The 21143-nt window shown below is 37.8% G+C and overlaps 1 protein-coding gene across 7 annotated transcripts in view; it reads left to right on the top strand.

Moving 5' to 3' along the window:
- PDLIM5 (PDZ and LIM domain 5) overlaps positions 1 to 21143 on the top strand; it is a 126955-nt gene that overhangs the window by 89685 nt on the left and 16127 nt on the right. For all 7 annotated transcript variants that reach the window (XM_027635624.1, XM_027635623.1, XM_027635629.1 and 4 more), the window contains one exon: positions 9820 to 9998. In XM_027635624.1, coding sequence (XP_027491425.1) covers positions 9820 to 9998 — 179 coding nt within the window. The remainder of the gene's footprint in view (positions 1 to 9819; positions 9999 to 21143) is intronic.

Genomic DNA, 21143 nt, shown 5'->3' with positions numbered 1-21143 from the left:
ATAAAGGTGGCTAAAAATGGATCTGATGAAGCTATATCAGCAAATATTCCCAAGTTTTCTATGTTTACTATTTATTATGAAAAAGAGGAGAAGATAAATTATCTTCAAAACTCATTCTGTCCACACTAGGGAGACTCATGTGGATCCACATGAAGTGTTCTGGGGCCTAGTTCAGTGGGAATGACCCAGGGTTGCGAGGCAGCGTCTAGGATGTGGAATTTGAAGGCTGACAGATGCTGAATGCTCACGTGGTGAAGGGAAGGTTTTATTTGTAGTTGAAATCAAAATTGCTGTTTTCTATATTAGTATTCAAGTGGCTAATACATTGCCTCACATCTCTGTGAGCTGGAAACCTACAATCACATAACTTTCCAGTGATTAATGTGGTCTGGTATTGTACTGTGTCTCTGTCAATCTTCCTACTTTCTCTGTTTTCTCCTTTGTTGGCTTAAAGCTTCTGTGCTACAAAAGTACTGCAGGAAAATCCCTCGAGAAGTCTGCCGATCCTTGGACCCACTCCTCTCTCAGTTCTTTCTCCTTTCAAGCAGAGATCAAAAATTAAGAGCGTGGCTGCTGCTACTGTGTCTGCTGCTCTTGCTGTCCGGGCCAGGTAGAATGTTTTTTTAGCTTGGCTTAAGAAAGTTCAAGTTCACACAAGAATAACTGGTCCCTGGCAAGGTTGTGAAATCAGCTCTTTCACACTAGTGTGGTGGGCAAGTCATTAGAATATGTCCAAGGCTCCCATGCCCTGTTTTTAGCTTACCTCCAGACTGTCACTCTGAGCCTTGGTGAGTAATTCTACCATTCTATTCCTCATGATGCCTGTTTTACAGTTCAGTTAATAAATTAACTGTAAATAACACTTGTGTTGCATGGGTGACAAAGAATAATCTGTATTGTCGAGGAACTTTTCAATGCTTGAAAACAACTTTCTGAGTTCCATCTAAATCTTTACTGTATTGCTTTTTATAAAGGCTTACTTAAGACTAAAAATTTTGACAAGTTTTTCAATCATCCATTCATATCAGTAAAATATTTTTGATTATGCAATAATGTGTACATTTATGTTTTTCTAAATTACATAGATACCCTAATGTACTAATAAATTATGTACATTATAAAGCAAACACAAAACCAGAAAATTAAAAAATATGAGAAAAAGATTAAATAAATACTATTTTCTGATTACTTTTTATTTTACTTTATCGATGGTAAAAAAAAAAAAAAGTAAATTCTTCTCACACCCTAGTGGGTTGTCTTGTGCATCCCCTGAAGTGTGCAACGTCCACTTTGTGGACTTGTTTTTTAGGCATAATTCCTACATCATTTATCCTTGGCTTTTCTTAAGGGTTTTGGGGTTTCCAATGGTCCCAGCCAACTTGAACTTTGTGTGGTCACCTAGCTTGTTTATGGGGTCTTTTTAAACACTTGCTAGACTCTCCGAACCTGGTGTCTACCACTCGCTCTTGGATGCCCTGCTCACCACACCTGTCGCTAAGCCTCCTCTGCAGGCTATTGGACCCTCCAGGAAGTCCATAAGTGCTCTGGAGTTGCCAAAGAACGAGAGGTATTGTCCGAGTGTGGTGCACAGTTGGCACTTAGGACTCACAAGAAACCAGCTTCTCTTTTAAAGCATGTTTCTGTTGTCTGCACACTTGAAGCAGTGTACCTATTCTGGTCTTTGGCACGAGGGCACCAACCCCAAATCCTTCTGATTTCACCCCTTTGCAGAACTAAGCTCCACCCTGGTCCTGCTGATGGTTTTTGTGCAAGTCCACCGTACTAAGTGAACGTTTCCTCACCATCACCAAGTGCCCTTCTAACATGCATGGTTCTGTTTGTGTTGTGTTGTGAACCTCCAAGCGAGACACCATCCAAATAGCCAACTGGAGAAGAAACAAGATATTCTGGCTTAAAACATCTATCCGGGTGAATTATTTGCAACATTTCCTTGAGTGAATAAGAGGCGTGTTGGGCTGCAAGGGTGCTCCAGGAACAAAGAGCTGCTATTTTTCAAAACTCACTTGTAATGACTAAAATCAAACAACTGGTATGCAGTCCAGCAAATCACTATTTTAAAAATTATTTGCTGTCTAGGGCCTTTGTTCCAGAGCTGATTCTGTTCAGTGCACAGGACTGTTTGTTCTCATTTCCTGACCGCAACTACATTAACTCTTGCTTAAGTGGGAAGCTGCAAAGGCGGAAGTCTATTTGGTTATTTTACAGGGCAGTATGTATTAAATTGTGCTAAGGAAGAAATAATTTGTGGGGTTTATTTGCATTTTCACTAGAGTTAGACTCTTCTAGAGATAAGGCCTAATTATAAGTAGAGCTGAGATCCACTTGATGTAGAATCTTCTTCTGAGTAACAAGAATTAGTTCTTTCCTCCTGTTTATGGATTCCGAGGTGACCTCAGTCACTAGGAAAGGCTAAAGTATCCCTAACCTTGGGGAGGGGAAATAGAAGTTTATTAGGCACAGTCTTAAGTTGTATCAAAATTTCTAATGTTGTGGTATATCTACTTCAGAAAGAACAAAAAGGAATATTAACGGAATTGTAGTGATATATCACAACTTTGAATACTAATTTTATTTTTACCACTGAATGATACCTACTAGAAAACCTTTTTATGTACTCATTAAAAGAGAAAACCTCTCCAGGAGTACTGATACCTGTTTGTGCGCTACAGGTGAAACCCAGGCCGTGCTGCCAGCAAGACTTTGTTCTTTAGCTGTAGTGTTTATTTGGTGATACTTTAGTAGAGCTAATAATGATGGTGAAAATGAATTCTCTGACTTCCCTTTTTTTTCTTCTTTCACTCACTAATATGTGTTGTTTATGGCATAAGCTGCAAGTAAAGGCAGATTGTTACATGAATGGAAATTTTCTTCTCTATGTTTATCCATTATTTGCTCACCATATGGGGAGAAACTGTCCTTGTTTTGAAGATTTTTCTTTGGAGATGCACTCACTCACTTCTGCTAGAAAGCTGAGATTCCCAAAGTGACTTCATTTGGTTGCTGTCACTTGCAAGTAAATGAGACTGTCTGTTGAGAAAGGCAGGAAACAGTGAAGAACTTCTTTCCCTCTTCCATAGTTAAAGTCTAGTTTTGGAGGGTTTTAATCTGTTTTGCTCTTCCAACTGACAGAGCTGGAGAGAGATGTGCCAGGGAACCAGAAGGTATACTGGGAGTACAGAGACCATATAAGCCTTCTTAAAAGACCATATCAGTATTGGATCCAGGTTGAATTGCTTGAAATAAACAAACATGGATTATTAGGGGGTTTTAAAGGTAGTTTTTAAACTTGTGAAAAATGAATTTTCTCTTAAGCCATTGCAATAGCCAGGTTACCCTGGTTCATAATGTCATAAAGGAAGGATATAATTTTCAGGCTGTTAGGGACACCCCAAATAGGTTATGACCTGAAATTTGGGAAATGTGATGTAGCAGTATGGTTAGTCCAGAGAATGTTATGCATGAACTGCATTTTCTTAAAAGGATTTTTCCCAAAATAGCTGGTGTTGATCTGGAGATATCATACAACACATGAGGGTAATTATTTCTGGTTTCCATATTCTCATCCTTAGTCCCAAGCTGCCAGCACCGGTAAGGAAGAAGAGGTTACCAGTAGATGGAGCCAAAGAAATGAAGCTTTGTGCTGTCTCGTCCTAGTAAATAAAGGAGGACGGTCTTTATTGTATGGCTTGAGAAACATGTATGAAAAGAACATAAAAGAAGATAAATGTAGTGTCAGTGAATTTCTCATTGAATTTCAACAAAGATCAAGCAACACTAATCAATTATGTCAGAAAAAAATAAGAGATTTGAGAGAAATATACCCGTTAAGTGTGAGAAACTAGGTATTAAAATGTCTTTGCATTACAGTCCATCTAATTACATATGTACACAAATGTAATGCTGAAACGTTATTTTAAATGGCAGCTCACTTCTTCCCACAATTAAACAGTTGATAAAGAAGGAGAGCTGAAATCTAATGTCCCATATACTCATCAATAGATGAGTATATGACAGTAGATAGTAGACTGTCTTGTTCAAAAAAAAAGTTGGCTTAACCAAGAAAGCCAAGTAAATAAACTGCTTTGGAGTTTGTATTTTTTGGCTCTATCTTGTTTAACTTCCATGAAAAGGTAATGAATCTATTTTACCAAGGTAGCTTGGGCTTCTTTGCATTATCTCTGGGGAAAAACTCAAGAAGATTATAGCTATAACAAAAACTGTGTGTTGATTTTGTTCTGCAGTAAGGTTACTCCAGAAATATTTCCCTTTTATCACTCTCACTTCACCATCTGCTCCAAAAAGCTGTCTGTCTTAAACTACTCTGTACTGGGTAGCTGCCAGAGAACTTGACCTTTTTCTGACTTAGTAACTGACCTGAAATTGTGCTGAACATCCACACGTTTTCTTCCCCACCAGACTCCTCAGTAATGGCCTTTTTTGGATTTATAACAGCCATGCAATCTTTCACTAAGCTAAGTGTTTCATCCTGACGGCAACAGAGATAACATTAAGTTTATGGAGCTTTTGTGTTTTTTAACAAACAATACATATGCAGGAAAGGAAATGATGTATGTATTATCTTTCATGTCTAAGATTTGGAGCTCTGCCTTAAAAATAGTTGCAAGGCAGAAGCACTGTGAAATTTTGGGAAATGCCAGCAAGAATGAGTGTTGACATGGCTTTTGTTTTTGACATGACTTTTGGTTTATCTTCCTGATACTATGTCACGTACAATTACTTTAGAAAAAGGATAGTTTGGCCTTGTGAGATGAGCACAGGTGTTAACTGAGAGAAACTTATTTTCAAAGACACTTTGAGTTGTTTCTGTTAGAGCACTGCTTACAGAAGGGTTACATACTCTCTCCCTGTAACTTCATATGGAAATAACCTCCACCCAGATGAATTTCTCTGCTCTTTCTTTTTGTTTCTCTATTTTGCATTTCTTCTTTCTTGCATGTTACTGGCGCACTGCTAGGTTAGCATGAAAAGGAAACTCTGACTGAGACAATGGATTTGTAGTAGGGGTGGGAACACTGGTCAGCACCAGTGTTCGTCGTCTTCTATTTCTCTATTTTTACGCCAGAAAACCCTTGCAAAAAAGGCATATGTATTTCCCCTGTTCATGGAATTTTGTCATAATTCTCATACCTACCCTTTTCTGGTATCCTATATATAGGCACAACTATCATGTATTTTAATATTGGACAAAATACATCATGTGATTTGTATGACTTAAGCAGCATAGCTTAAATATTGTGCTGCAAAGCTTTGGAGGAACATTTGTGCAACAGTTTACTTATAGGGTTTTTGTGGCAGACAAGTCATCCTTTCCTTACTTTGAAGGTGCAAAGTTTCATTAATACAAATGTTTTTGAAAAGTTTGTACTAAAATGTCCTTTTTTATTTTTTCCCTCTTTAGTGCTATGCAAAACATTGTGTATAGAACTTATAAGGCATTTGTTCGGATTTCTGGAGTATGCTTGTTGTCTGCTTGGGGTTAACAGAGAGCCATCAGGCAGCAATATGTAGTGAAAGGGAAGTCTCATTTTTGTTAAACCATTTTGGCTTTAGAAGACATAAAGCAGAATCAAGGCTATCATATTGTACTTGGTTGTACCAGAAACCATTTTTTTTCCTTTTTTTTGTTTGTGTGTGTCTTGGTTTTGTTTTTCTCTTGAACCTGCTTGGGAGAGAAGCTTGAGTTAGCTTTTCTAAAGTTTGTTGAAGAAATTCTGGGTGGCATTATATAGGAGTTTCAATAGAAGGATGGAGGTAGGTTTAGGCATCTATAGCCACAGATCATGAGTTTTTCTTTTCTGCTTTTTTTTTCTCTTTCCTTTTTTTTCTTTTTCAGGGGCAAGAGTAGGGGGATGGAGAGGCAGTGCATCAGAACCTCTAAAGACATTCAGAACGATTTTCCAGTGCAAATCTCTTAAAATATTCTGAAATATGTTCAACCTGGTCTCTGAAAAACTGGTGCTTCTTTCATGGGTGATCTGAACCCACGTCCTCCCACACAGGAGGAGGAATTATTACTTTTTGAAGAGTTGATTTTTTTTTCCAGTTTCCACAATGTTTTTGTTGATCAGGAGAGGGTAAGTCTAGAGAGCTTTTTGTGAACTCAGGATAAAGTTTGCACTGGCACTGGAACCCTATGTGTGTCCTCAGACCTCAGACTGGCTCCCCAGAAAGTTGTGTTTTCCATATATGTACTCACTCTGATAGAAAAAGGCTGCACTGTGTGATAGGAGTTGTTCTCCATGGAACAGCAGTGTCTGTTATGTGCAAGCTAGCATATGTAAAAGATAGAGAGGCATCTTTGGCTCGCTTCTTTGCCATGAATCTTTCTGGGACTGTTTTTACAATCTGTTTCCCTTGCAACTCAATTCCAGAATTATTTTGACTAATCTTCCTATAGCTTGTTAATCAAACTTCTCATAGGTTTTCAGGATGCAAGACTGAGTCTATCAGACTCATGTTTCACCATTCCTTCATTCTTGCACTGCTAAAACTCCTTGCCCAAAGCTTGACAACAGAGCATTCCCATCTTGCAGGGAATGTTGTCTTGCAGGGATGTGACTCTTGGTTGCATTAGTTTTCATCATGGAAAACTTTCATATTTGCTGTAAGTATTCATCAGCTGGAGAAGGAGTTGTTCAGAGTTATGAAACAGAGTTAAAATGTTAATACTAGAGACAGAAGGTAGGTGTGTCATTAATAATAGTACAATTGTTCTGATATCAAAATGTTCTTGACCGTAACCTGACCAATGAGTGTCAACTGGAAAGTCTGACAAAGTGCTCACATGGAACTTGGTAAATACATAAGGTTTATCATTCCTCCCTCAGTTTCCTAGTGATGGCACTGAAAAGCAGATGGGAGCTCTCTTCCATAACCTGTTAATGTCCTTGAATTTCAGTACATATTTTTGTCTCTTCAAATCATGTCGTTTCTAGATAGCGAAACTTGGGTCATCATTTTACAATATCCTAATGAGTTACAAAATATTAGTGGGGCTAATTGTGGGTATTGTACAGCCACTTTGTAGAAGGTAAGTGTGCTTCTGAAAAGATCCATCGCTATATTTATAAAGATGGATAAAAATAATTGGAATTCGAGTGTTTCTTAGTGTAGAAGAACATAAAGTAAAATGTTGAGGAATTAATTTTGCAGCATGAATTTGAAGTTGAGCATTTCAAAGGTCGAACCTCTCATGAGGGAGACACTGCTGAAGGAGCAGCATGTCTTTGAAAGGAAGACAAAGATGAATATATCTTTCCACAGAGAACACTGCATGTGCACTCAGGCAACTGTGATTGGAGGCTGAAATTGAAGAAATATGGTGACGGCTTGAGTTTATTCAACTCTTGCTTGAAAGAACCAGACATAGGGTACAAAGGATGTCCAAGACCTGTCAGAAGTTTTGCCCTGAGGCCAGCATGATCCTCTCTGTCAGAGTAAGGGCTTCAAGATTTTCCCTTGAGAAACTTTTTGCCAAAATAGGCTCCTGGCACATAAGCTGCCAGAGGTGATAAAAAAATCACAGGTAGTTTATACCTGGGTTTATAGTTGTCTTTTAGTTTGGGGTCATTAGGATTTCACTGAATGTCTAAATGAAGTGTCTCCAATAATCTGTTGCTTCAGGAGATCCCTATATGGGCCATTCACTTAAGAGCTGGACTCAGTGATCCTTGTGGATCCCTTCCAACTCAGAATATACTATGAACTAGCACGTCACATCATTCACAAACCTTAGAAATAAACCACAAAAATAGCAATAGTGAGTTTCCACTCAGCATTACAATCAACCTTGTGGACGTGGTCAGTCTGCTTCCTCACTGCCTTCTACCTGCAGGGTACTCTTTTTGATTGTCTTACATCTATTTTTACTTCTCAGGTAGCCTCTTCTGTACAAGACAGCTGCTGACTCAGCAGGATTTTCTTATTTATGATAGATGATTTGTATTATTTATGATTTATGTGTTCCAGACAAAGGCAGTAAAGAGGTGCTAGACTGAAAAAGTGATCTGACAAGCAGTGATGAGTCTCTTGGATGGAGAAGGAGGAAACTTTCTTTTTTTAGCACCAACAGTGTTAATGAGGAATTCTTAAAGTTGCAGTGGGGCTCTGGCTTGGAATGGGTTTGATGGGTTATGTGTCAAATATACTTAGCATTACAGAAGGGCATTTCTATAACTATGAAATTGCAGACAAATTTTTTTCATAGTGGAGGCCAATCCCAAACTACCTTGTTATCTTTGACTACTGAGCTGATACTTCGCATCAGAGGATGTTTCCCTATCCTTTTTCTTTCAGTCTTCAATAGTACTTTCATGCAGTGTATCTCCACTGCCTCAAAATCTACTGTAATAAAAACTTGTATCCTAGGCCTTTAGGAAGATAATGTGTACTATACAAATGTCTTTAAATATATTTTCAGCATCTGAACATAACAAAATGCAGGATCTCACTTTGTGCTTCACTGGGCTTGTGCACACTTTTTATAAAAAATCCAGCAGTGTAAGTTCAACACAGATACCTCTGGTACCAAAAGCCTACAATCACAATAGCTGTTACTCATTAAACTGAGCATTCAGATATATTCTCTAAACTGTGAACAATATTTTTTATCCCTTGCCCAGAAGAAGATTTGAAATACATGAATTATTTACCCTGTAAATCTAGAGACAAAAAAAATCAAGGTTATGAACTTGTGTTATGGCCTCACGTTGTGTTCAAGTTATTGCATGTTGTATGGGCAAGGTCATATTGTACATGTGCAGCACTTGTAAAGTAAAAATAGGTCATGGATTTCTACTTTATGAACTTGGCACAATCTATGATTCTGTGAATGACCCCAGTGAAATACGCATGGTTCATGTGTGCTGTAAATTTCTTTTCCTTCAATAGAGGAAAGAATACAAGGCTTCTAGTGTGTTAACTGATGGGTTTTCAAATTGTGCAAAATATGTATTTGGAATAGTTTGGGCTGTATTTTGCAACATTGTTGAGTTAATTTCCTGTTTTTGTGGTCCTTTTAGTTTGCAAATGACCTTCATTAGCAATTACTCCTCTACTTTGAATATTTAAAATGAAAATATTTTTTTTCAGCTTCCCAAAAGCAAGTGAGAAATGAAAAATTTTCCTGTTGGCAGCGTAATTAGTGGCTACTTACACTCTACATGAATTGTGATTAAGTTCAGTTTTCATCATGTGTGTTTTTAAAGAGCTAAAAGAGTTCTGCTAACCCTTAAAATATAAAAGCAGCTGTAAACTACTCTAAAGAGACAATATAAAATATTGTACATGTTGTTTAATGAATAAAGAAACTTACAACTCTTTTGAAATACTTAATTGTTTGGGGCAGCACTGGCCTATAGAACAATATTACATTTTATTCAGTCACTTTTAGATTGATGATTTTTATTAAGATGTACAAGTATAATCTGCCTATATGAGTATTTGCCTAGTTTCCAAGGGGAAAAAAAAAAGGTATTGAAAATGTGTGTGAGTGTATTAAATTTACAGCAAGGGTTCTACTTTAACCTGTATCATGTTGACATTTAATTATTTTAAATGGAAATCATGAAGGGATTTAGTTGACTATATTGACTTCTGCCAGACATTACTCAAGTGTCAAGTGTCCAGTTGTTAAAAACCAGTTTGTTGGTGATGACAGAGCAGTGGGTGCTGCTTTGTTGCAGCAGGGTGAGGGAATATCTCTCCACATCTCCATTTCACAAATTCTCTTGTTCGAGCAAGAGGCATTTTATTTATTCTTCCCTCGTTTCTGAACAGTGATTCCCTGGAAGCCACCCAGCCTGCTGCTTTTACTGCCACCCCAGCGAGGAGCGTACCTGCTTGCCAGGACAACGCGGATGCGAGACCTGCTCCCGCCAACACCACATCTGCTGCAGCCCTCAAGCCAGTGGGACCCCTGGGTTCTGCCAAGGGCTGGCAGCCTCCAAACCAAGCAGGTAACTTTCAAAGAGGCTTTTTCTTGTTTGCTTAAAGGCCTCTGGATAGCTCAGGAAAACATACTTCACCTTGGGTGTAAAAATAACAGGCTTCAAATAGCCATTTGTGGGTTTTGAGTACAGACCAGTTTGCTTACAAAGAGGATAAGAAAAACCAGTGTAACTATTTTAGTAAACCAATAACCCTTGTAAGTAGTCTCATAGATGTAATTGGTTTCACAAACAAGCAAAATCAGATGTCTCTGACCTCTATTAAAAGCATTTATACCAATCAATTATATATATATGCACCTCAGAGCTTCAACTTGGTGCTTCCAGTGTGACTGTAAATTCAACCATATTCCATGCTGTTTCAGGGTTGGGAATATCAACAGACATGTGTTTTCCAAGCAATCTTTTCAGAAGTAATTTTTAAAAAAAGATAAAAGAAAAAAGACTAAAACATTAGAGTGTTTATGTATTTGACGTCTGTAAGTTTTATTTGAGCGAGGTGCCAGATTATTGCATCGTTTTGTGTTACAGTGATTTGTGTAAAGGTTCTTGCAAGGACAATTTACATAGGTACTACTTTTGAATGTAGCTTGGTGATTCTTACTCCTTTAAACCCACACCAGAAAGTCTTATGTCTGGAAAGTGTGCTGTTTTCTTTATGAACACTCCTATGTTATAAACATATCTGTATTAAGACGTGTAACATGTGTAACTGTGTAACTGTGTTTTTGTAATGTTACACGAAGTAGTAATTTGGGATAATTTTTTAGTCTGAATCACTCCTTGGTGGTGAACTAAACTTGAGTAGTAATTTCCAAGGATCTGGGAAATCTGTATTACTAATTAAGCTTTAACCTCAGATTTTTCTTGCTAATATGAGATGAATAGTCTTGATTCTCTTTCTGACAGGATCTAATATGCTAAACAGCTCTGTTTGTTTGCTTTTGTTCTACTGTTAAGGATTTTCCCCCTTTAAAAGCATATCCAATCCTGAAAAGAAACTACAGAGCTCCTGGCATAAAAATAAAACAATAACATAGGGTGTTAATGCTGTGTGTTTTATAATGGCTTTGGTACTTCTGGCTAAATTACTGTTGTGGTTGGTAAAAAAATAGATGTATTTTGGTTGGGACATGCAGTTCTGCTAACCAACCTCAAGATGGCAATGTACTGTCATTGCTGTACTTCCCTGTCAAATAGCAAGTCTATTTTTAAGGGCAAGGTAAAGAATTTTTTATTTTAATATTTAAATTTAGATCACTTTAATTCTAGCATTGTTTAACTTCTTTGAGTTAGCTATCATTATAGGGGTAAAAACGCCAAAGAAAACAACAACAAGAGCCCCAACTCTTTTTGAAGTTACATTTTTGGTAGTGTGTGTGCGTAAGACAAATGTTTGTGGGAATATGATAGTCCTGCATTTTTGTTAAGTCACTGATTGTGCTCCGTGTTTGACATAACTTTGTCTCACCAAGTGATGAATTATTTTACCTGCACAGAAATCACTTATCAGCTTGGGGTTTTGGTAGTACTACACCCATTTTCAGTATATTGGTAGGTGTTTCACTGCTAAATCCTGCTAGCATAGTGTAGTATTAATAGTAGTCAGTTGTTTGAAACGGACTTTTTTTTTTAAGACATACACAAGAAAGAGAAGGATTTAAAGGGACTAAACTAATTAAACTTGATTCCATACTGCTTTGAAAATCTATGCCCATGCTCTTGGATAATGTGAAAAACTGTTTTTTCACATTAGAGATACCAAGTAAGTTAGATGAGGGGGAAAGCCAGACAGAGAATTTTTATGTTCCAAAATAACTTACAGAAAGTTTAGGAAAGTCATATCGATAGAGAAGCTGGTGGAGGGAAATGGTCATGAGGATGTCAGCTTTATGCTGCCTTGCTGTAGGGTCCTGAGATGCACTGCTTAACTTCTGAAGAAACAGAGTTGTTATCTCTCCCTGAAAATATTGGGGGAACCAGAAATAAAAGCTGTAGGAGAAACAGGCATTGAAAACATTGAAAAAATTTTAGACAAAAAACTGCCTTATTTTAAGGTGAAGTCTGCCTTATGAAATAATTAGAAGGAAGATATAATCTTACGTAAATGTATATTATATGCTATTAGTAGCAGAAGTATATTGGGAGTATAGTTTTGTAGCTCTGATACCACTCACCCTTCTAATGAATACTGTATATAATATCAAGTTGTTTCCATAGCAAAGCAAGCGTGTCACAGGATTTTGTTGGTGTCTGGGGAAGCTGTAAGCTGCTGATTGATTGTGTGGCATGAATATTACCAGTGATTTCATTAAGTTGTCTGACTACACAGATATGTCATTTGGTAGACAGCATCTTTTTGATTATTAGCTGGAATGTCCCTTTCTGGGATAGGCCATCGGAGAATACCCCTTTTTTGTTGGTTTGGTTTTTTTTTTTCCTATTAAAAGTAGTATGGTGCTTTATTTTTTATTTTTTTTTACTACTATGAAAGTAAGAGAGGTTTTATTCTTCTTTGGAACAAATTCTTGTATTACAGGATTCCTAGTGGTTTGATAGAGGAAATGAGGGATGGCTGCTTCGTGCATTATTTTAAGGCTTGAGTAAGAAGCTGCATAAGCAGGATAAAAGCCTGGCTTGACAAATGAGCAAAACAAGCCTGATCTCTGGCACACTGGGGGCACACGGAGTTGAGCAGGTGGGGCAGGCACACAGTACAGGGGTGGTATGTGCCTGGACAATGGTTTCCAGATAACGCATTTGCTATCAACCTCTCTTGTCTGTGTTGTTGATTTTTTTCTATTGTTGAAATAAGTAAAATTGTGGCTGTTGCTGTGTGCTAAGTGTACAGACTAGAATTTATAATAGTTCTCATTTCATTTTTTTCGAGCTATGAAGCTCTATTCACCCACCAAAAGCAGAAGGTTTTTACAAGATTATATTAAATTACAAAAAAGAATTACCCAGAGCATCCTAGCTACATTGCAATGAGTTATTCTACTCTTTGCTAACTAACTATTACTCTACACTTATGTAACATTATCACCACCTCCAAGGAACCCCAAAGCATTTTTTAGTCTTGGGCAAGGATACGTTGCTTGCACAGGAATGGCTTTCACTCGCCACTGCCATGCATTCACTTTTTGGGTGAAACATAACAGCTGCTTGTCAGCATGCTTTAACACTCACGGCATCTTGAAAGGAAGTGAATAGCACCGAGGCTAATTGAAACTGCCGGGATAATTTAAGAAAGTATAATTGCCCAGCAAACACAGCTACACAAGTTGGAGTTAGTCCACGAGACGAATTGTTGTCATGAAAAAAAGTGTAGCAGGATCTGTGATGGTCAGAAGAGGTCAGGACTTGCAGTGTTACATTTCTCACATGAAATTGCCTTCTCTTTCCTGGCATTTTCAAAATGCTGTCATTGGAGGATGAACTGCTGGGGCAGTGGGGATGAGAGAGGCTGTGTGCCAGGCACAGCACTGCCAGCACTGCATCCTGCCTTCCAGTACAGGTGCTGTGCAGGCAGCTTGCTTGCTGGGGTCCGGTGGGATGGCAGGGGTCTCATGGGGAGCTGTTACAACTGGTGGCCAGAAAGGCTAGTTTGCTTCTTGGAAAGGAGGGTTTCACTGTAATTGATGCCCTTTGTTCCTCCTAGGCTTTGCAGTTGAGTTATGAGGATGGGACGGGGAAGGTTTGCGATAGAAGTGTTCAAAGCTTGCATTTTAAGTGACCGTTTACTGACGTGTGACAGTTTCCTTATTCCCAGGGTCTCTCTCAGGCTGATATCACTGAGATATATAATCCCCTTCCAGTAGAGCTGCTAAGGAATGTCAGCATATCCTGCAATACCCACAACTGTCAGTTGCCTAATCCTGAGCCAGCACATGTGTTAAGCACATGCTCCCTTCAGCAGAAGGAACACACTTGGAAGCTGACTGCAAGCACAGAAAAATTGCTCCCCAGGCATCTTTGTTTTAAAAATTCTGCTATTGCCTTGAAGTTGTTTTCATGTATTTGGTAGCCTTGCATCTACCTCCTCTGGAGTTATCTTTAGCTATTTTGTTGCATTTTTTTTTCTATTTTTTATATCGCATTCCCCCAATAGTATTAGAATTTTAAAAGCAGAAGAAAATAAAAGACTGCTCTTAGGTGTGATTTGACATCCTGCTCTACATATATTGACACTGTGAGTCTTTGTCTCCTTCCTTACTACTTATTCTGCTACTTACTTCCTTAAAGGTAATTGGGAAAAAATCTAGACTGTACCAAACTGTGGAGTTTGGCGATCAGGTATGAAGATGGGGAGAGGGAGGAAGGCACTGAAATATATTGTGCTATCACAAAATGCTTGCACTGCCAGTAAGTCCTTGCTCAAGGTCCATAAAGGGATGGACTGCAACACTCTCTGTCCTCATCACCTTTCCTTTTCTGTGTTTTGTTTGTAATTGCCCCAGCCTCTATATCAGTTCTGTTGACCTTACAGGCTACTCTGACTGGGTAGGTATTCTCAAAGCCCATCAGCTTTGAGAATACTTTTGCATGGAAAAGGTAACTAAACTATTGTGTCGCATCACCTTCTTCATTAAGTTCTGCAATTTTATTTTTAGAGTCCTCATATACTAATTTGTTTCCTTTGTAGTACAGGAATTTAAAGGCAGGACTAATTACTGGAGTTCAAAAAGCTACTTGCCCATTGAGGACTTTGGTCTGAACATGGCAAAGAAATTGGAGTAACATTACTAGTCATTAAGGCAAATCCTTATATTGTTGGCAAGGCCTCTGCTAGAAACAGGTCCCAAAATATAAGAAGGTCCAGTTAGTTTTTACTGAAAAAGGTTGTTAAAGATTGCTTCTTCATGGCGTAGTTACTATTCATGAAAGCAGAAAGCCTTGTCCATAAGTGTTATGATTGACAGGTCAAAACACAAAAGCTTCCTGATCCTGGTCTATGGACTGTTATTAATTTTTCATCTAATCTAAATGATTATAGCATCATGTGACAGTAAACCACAAGAGTTTCTTCTTACAAGTTGAGTAATGTGAAGTCACTTAGCCAAGCAAAACCTATTGTGAAACCAGAGTAATTTACAAATGTTACCCTTGATGTCAGTATGAAATTTTAACTTCTGTAGACATGGCAAAAAAATTAATATGTTTCTAAAACTTTAACGTCTATCTCTAAGAAGGGGCAGATCATAGTAATGATGCAGAAGTGTACCACCTACTTCTTAGAGACATAATGCCCTGGTGTACCTCACTACAAGATCTGCTAAATAGGAACTCAACTTTCTGTTAGAAATTTTCTCAGACAATTTTCCTATGATTTGATTTTGCTAAATTCACTAATTCACTAAATTTGCTAATTTGCTCTTGCACCAAGCTGCACACTTAAATGAATTGTTTGCACAAGTCGGACAGATACATGTTTCTTTATGTAGTCATTTAAACAGAGATGAAGAGATTATTTAGCTCTGTGGTTATTTCACATGCATCAAGTGGGAACATTTGCCAACTTTCAAAATTAGATGCTCGTTTTCTTTGATTTGTTAAAAAGCAACTAGCCTCTTGCTACGTACTCATCAGATTAGTTCCTCTTCATTTGCTAGCACCAGCTCAGAGGAGTGATGTGTTCAGATGCACAGGTGTATGACATCCAAGAATTATGCCTAATATCTGTTCAATAAATGAAAAGTCGGTATTCCTCTGGTAAGTGCATTCTTATCAGTATTCAGTGTTAAACATCAGCTTCATGAAACTGGCAGGTAATCTACATGAGACTGGACAGACATGCTCTCTGGAGGCATAGTCAAGGTCAGAATAGGAGCTAAAGGCAAGGGAGGTAAAATCTTATCTCCAGAAACCTACCAAGTGAGGTTCTAAACTGCCACTCCAAAGAAATGAAACACTGTTGTACAGGTCTTCATTTTCTCTTTCTCCTTGAGTGAGTCACGTTTTCAATAAAAGCAATGCCAGTTGTGCCAAATTTGTGATGGTATGTGATGTAACAAATCACAAGGAGACAGGCTGAGCAAGCCAAAACCACCATACTCATTTTAATTAAGATACTTTACAGTCGTTTACCCAGAGCCTTTCCAGTTGAAAGGCTAGTTACTAACACAGGAACTATTCCCTCTACTTGCAAGGGTTGTTGAAATTGGGCCGGAGTGGCACCTGTTTTGATTTTCCACGGTGCATACCAGCTTTCACCCGGCATTTAAAGACATGATAATGGTTTAATCATTTAATCCTTCCTGTTCTGCCTTTAATCAGTGAAAGGAGTTTAGGTATGACTGTGTTTCCAAGTCTCCATAAGAAACAAAAGAACAACTATGGAACACAGGGGTTCCAGGGTTTTTTGTGAGGTTTGTTTTTGTTTTTTTCTCACCTCTTACTTGTCCTGTAGCATTCTCCATTGAATTTGTGTGATTTCATGCGGGCCTGGGAGTGGATGGGATGTTATATACAGCTACTGCAATGAGCTGACAACCGAGCTTTTCAGGCACGTTGCTTCATCCAGCCAACTGTTTGGTTTGGAAGGAAGGAACAGGAAGATTTCCTACACTACAGATATATTAAGAGAAGTCAGAAAATTGGACGTATGAAGATCTATATTTTCCATTTATAATACAGTAGTTTAATAGAAGTGTATAAATCACTGAGTTAGAACACTTTAAAATGAAGTTCTGACACTCCCACTGCTTAAAGTAGCATTGTTATTTATAGATATTACATGAAGTCTAATGTTATGTTTAAGTGAGCGTTAAACAGTTCAGGCTGTTGTATTGTTGCTACGCACCGGAGAACCTCTGTCAAAGTGACTTTGGCACCACTGCGTATCCGCCTTTCTCCCTTTGTCTTCCAAACCTTTCACCAGTGTTTGCAGTTATCCATGTGCTCAGCGATGGAACAGCCTATTGTTAGACTAACGAGGGCAAAGTCACACTGGGATTTTTAAAAAAAATTTTAAAAAACCAATTCTTTACCTTGCCTAAAAGACTGTTAAATATTAAACTAGCCATACCAAGGAGTTTAGTGAAAGCAAACACCGTGGGTTTGCTAAACTTAACCTAATAAAGTAGAAAGTTAATGGTCAGGTACAGTGTGTTTTCTGTTTTAGAAAAAAAAAACCAGTAATGACAATACTCTAGTGCAAACCAACAGTGCTTTAGAATGTTTAATTAAAGAGAGCAAAGGTGAAGTGAAGCCTGCAAAACTCCAAAATCTGGCCACAGAGATCTTTTCATGACTTGCAGAAAACCCAGACCTCTCTGGCACTCGGGTCAGAATAGCTCCTGCTGGGGTGTATAATTCTTATAAATTATTTATTTCATTTATTAACAGTATTTATTATTATAATTTTAAATCTTCAGACCACCCACAGAAGTTGCTGTGCTTTGTTCTGTTTCAAGCAGCAAAGGTACCAACCAGAAAATACGGGGTGAAATTGTGTCGTGAGGAAGCTGGAGTGGTTTCCTTTCCCATTCCCATGCAGTTATTAAAAATGTGCATGCACCACAACAGATCTCAGATATGAGGGCATCTCCCTAGCACTCTTTGAGAACAAAGCTGCTGATCACATATGTAAAATTTAAAAAGCAAAGTATAAAGCACAAACCACAGGAGAGCTCAGACTTATTGCCAAGAGTCGAGAGTCTTCACTTAGGTTGAGTGTAATGATTTGGACCTACCTTGACACTACTAATGTGCCCTGGTAAAATCTTCTCATTGCAGGAAAAAACCCCACCTGCACCAGTTTTCTGGACCTGATGTTTTTAAATCAAGTGGTTGTGTTTCAATTCGAAAGATTTCCAAGAGAATGGGGAAGAGAAAGTAAAGGAGGAGAATACGTGAACTCACAGAATGTCTCCTTCCTCTCTGTTTGCAGTAAAAGCATCTCATCCAATACTGTTAAACTTGCTGTTTAAGTATAAAAAACAGGTGGGGAAAATCAGTGTTCATTCTAAACAAAAAACAGACCTAATATTTGAAATTCTCTAGCTACAAGAGGTTGAGTATTGTTGGAAAAAAATACTGAGAATTCATATAGATTTAAGTAGGGAGTTAATAGTGGGGGGGGTTTAAAATCAAAAGCAAACCAACTAAACAAAAATAACACCACAAACAAAAACATGCTCTGTGGGCTGCAGTGAAAGTAATGAACCTCTGTTAAAATTACTGAAGTGTTAAAGGGATGTTTGTGGCCTATGGAAAGACAAAAGTGGCCAATAAAAGCTGTCCTGCTGGTGTTCAGAATGGAACAAGGAAGATAAAAGACTGAGGCAAATCAAGCAGTGAGAGAGGAATAATGATCTATGGTGAAAGAAAAATAAATCTGGAGAACAACTGTAGGAGGTTTACAAAGAATCCAATATAATAATGCAGTGAAATAGATATGAAGGTATTTTACAGAGTATGGATCTGAAGACAATGGAAGCAGGCTTGTCTTTAGGAAGAAAAATCTAAATGGAAAGAAACTTGAGTCCTCACTTTCCAAGGGTTTTTGGGCAGAAGGCAACTTCTTCTATCTTAGTTCTCAGATGCTGATGGCATCTGCAGTGATTAATCAGATATTGTTCCCATCATAGTAGACCAGATAGTGACAGAAATTCACAAATGACAGTAGAAAACCTTTTAGAACATAGTTTTTGTCCAGTGCCCAGAAATACTCTGGCAAATACAGAATGATCTGAAGGCTTAGAGCTTATTTGTTATTCCTCTTACTCTGTTGGCATTGTGATCTCATAGGAGTCCTACATCTGCTGAAGGTCTGGGCATTGAGCTTGAGTGCACTGCTTTCAGGGGAAATGGAGTGGGTCCATTTGCCTTTGCTGATCCTCAACACTAAATGCCCAGCTTGGTTTTGCTTAGGTCACAGCTTTTGCTTAACATGATACTGATTTCTGTGGTTTATATTATGATTTGCTTAAAAGAGAATTTTTATTTTAACATGATGGACTATCTCCTTCTCTCCTTTTTTAGTGTTTTAAATAACTCAGAAATGACTGATCTAACAGCTTTGTAGAGAAGGTTTACATAGAGAAATTCTTCTCCTGGACGGCAGTAACTTTGAAGTTAGGTAGTGTTCAGAAAAGCATCATTCATAAAAACAGCATTAATGAAAGCTGTAAAGGAGACCAAAGAAAAGGGAACAATTGTGATGTTTGTACTTTTTTTTTTTCCCACTTCAAGCAAGCAGACAGACTTTTTTTAACAACGCAGTGCAAATAAGCTAGCTGATGTGTCTGAATGGGCTTTGGGATTCAGCAGATAAACAGAAATTAGCAATGCTGCAATTTGATTTATGGCAAAAGCAGTCTTCAAACAGATTTGGTTTTAGTGTGTATTGCTGTATTCTCATGAAACGGGATCTGAAAATAGGAAAGCCATGTGTGATGACAGAGGAGGAAAGTGCTATTAATCAACACCACTTTTGTTCATGTCTTCAAAGCCGTTCTGCCACCTTTTTCATTTTTATCTTTTCTTAGGTTTTCAGCTTAGTACACATTTGTCATATAAACTTACGTACAGTAGCAGAGTGGCTTGTTCAAGATTAAGTGCTTGTATTCCTAAATTCTTTCTACTTAGAAACGTTGAATGTTTCAAGAATAAGATGTTATTTTTTCAGGACATTGCAAATTAATTAGTTATACATTAAATATAATGAATAACCTTGTATTAAAAACAAACAAACAAACAAAAACAACAACAACAAAAAAAACCTGATGGACTGTTATACTTTTTGCTACTTCAGATTCTGAAAAGGATCCAAAAATATGTCAGTGTTGAAATGACCTGGTATGAGAAAATTTGATGAACCAACCATTTAAACAAAAAAAGGTGTATAAATATGTTACTTCTTTATACATAGAAAGAGTAAACAAAAGTATGTTTTGAGCCCATCAACAGGTTAATACCAAGCATAATTATAGTACAGAAGTATTGGTTTTAAAAAGGAGTTCTCTTCCAGCTGTGTTACCTTAGCCTGTGCATGAGTAGAGGAGGGGGTTGTAAACTAAATTTCCATGGTATTGTTTTAATTAAATTGTGTAGTGCTTGGCTATCTTACTTCTGTAAATAACACAGTATTGGCATTTCCGCTGGATTTTCTGTAGATTCACATCTTCTCTGTGAATTAGTATGCCACTTCTGAGCAGGGAATCCGTTGTTTTGCCTGAAAGGTATTTGCAACTTTTCAGTAGGACAGAGGCTGATCAGCATTACATTAATGGAGATACTGAGAAAGAATTTTTCATCTTTTTCCTGCAAGATGATAGGAAGAATGAGAGAGGATGAATAGCACGAAGATAACCAGCTCCACGAACTAGTTTTTTTGCAAAGCTACATACCGATGCCTTGACCCTGGTGTTGGAGAGCTGCATCTTTGCAGCAGAAGCATCATCCTGCGCTGTCTGATGTCTCAGTCACTGCTTCATTGTTTGTCTCTGAGTTTCCATTCAAATCTTAATTTCACTTTTTGATTTACAAGGTTTGGTAAGGCTGCACTAAAGCCAAGACACCGAGTAAACACTCATGGTTTCTTTTGCCTGTGGTTGCAAACAAAAGGCTATGGAAATGTGAGGGGTTTTATAGTGTACTTGAAAAACAAAAAGGTATCTCCACTTGACAGGAATAACTGCTCCCATAAACTAATGTTGCCATAGCTTGTACGTTACCAAGGTAGATATATCAATAGAAGAGAAAGAAAAGCAGAGGACTGTTTGTTTCTTCATTACCCTGGGCAACAGTATCATCTGTGCCTTTCATTTTTGTAAATGCATTTTTCGAACTCCACAAAAACTTATGTCTATTCTACAACTCTAAAAACCTGAGTAGTCATGGAAGTGTGTCTTGTGTACATTTCTGAAAATGTCAGGGTTTTATTTGTGTCATAGCTTTTATAAGGAGGATGTGAACATGACCTTTGGAGTGCTTTAGATTGGCAGAATCCAGTGATCTAGAGTAGTGTATAATTTTAATTTAGAAATATATTTTCCTTATGCAGTACTTTATTTTAAGTTCCTGTACATGTTGTATTGAATGTGTACTCTTGTTTAACCTGTTAGTAATGATGTATGATCTATTGCACTCAGTAAGAAATGTTTTGAGTAGGTATGTCATACTCTCCTGCCTCTGTTCATACACTGATAT

The sequence above is a fragment of the Corapipo altera genome, unplaced genomic scaffold (genome assembly GCF_003945725.1).
Source record: "Corapipo altera isolate COAL_440 unplaced genomic scaffold, ASM394572v1 22b, whole genome shotgun sequence".
Classification (NCBI taxonomy): Eukaryota; Metazoa; Chordata; class Aves; order Passeriformes; family Pipridae; genus Corapipo; species Corapipo altera.
Note: the sequence above shows the minus strand (reverse complement) of the source record. Positions and strands in the feature narration are given on the sequence as shown.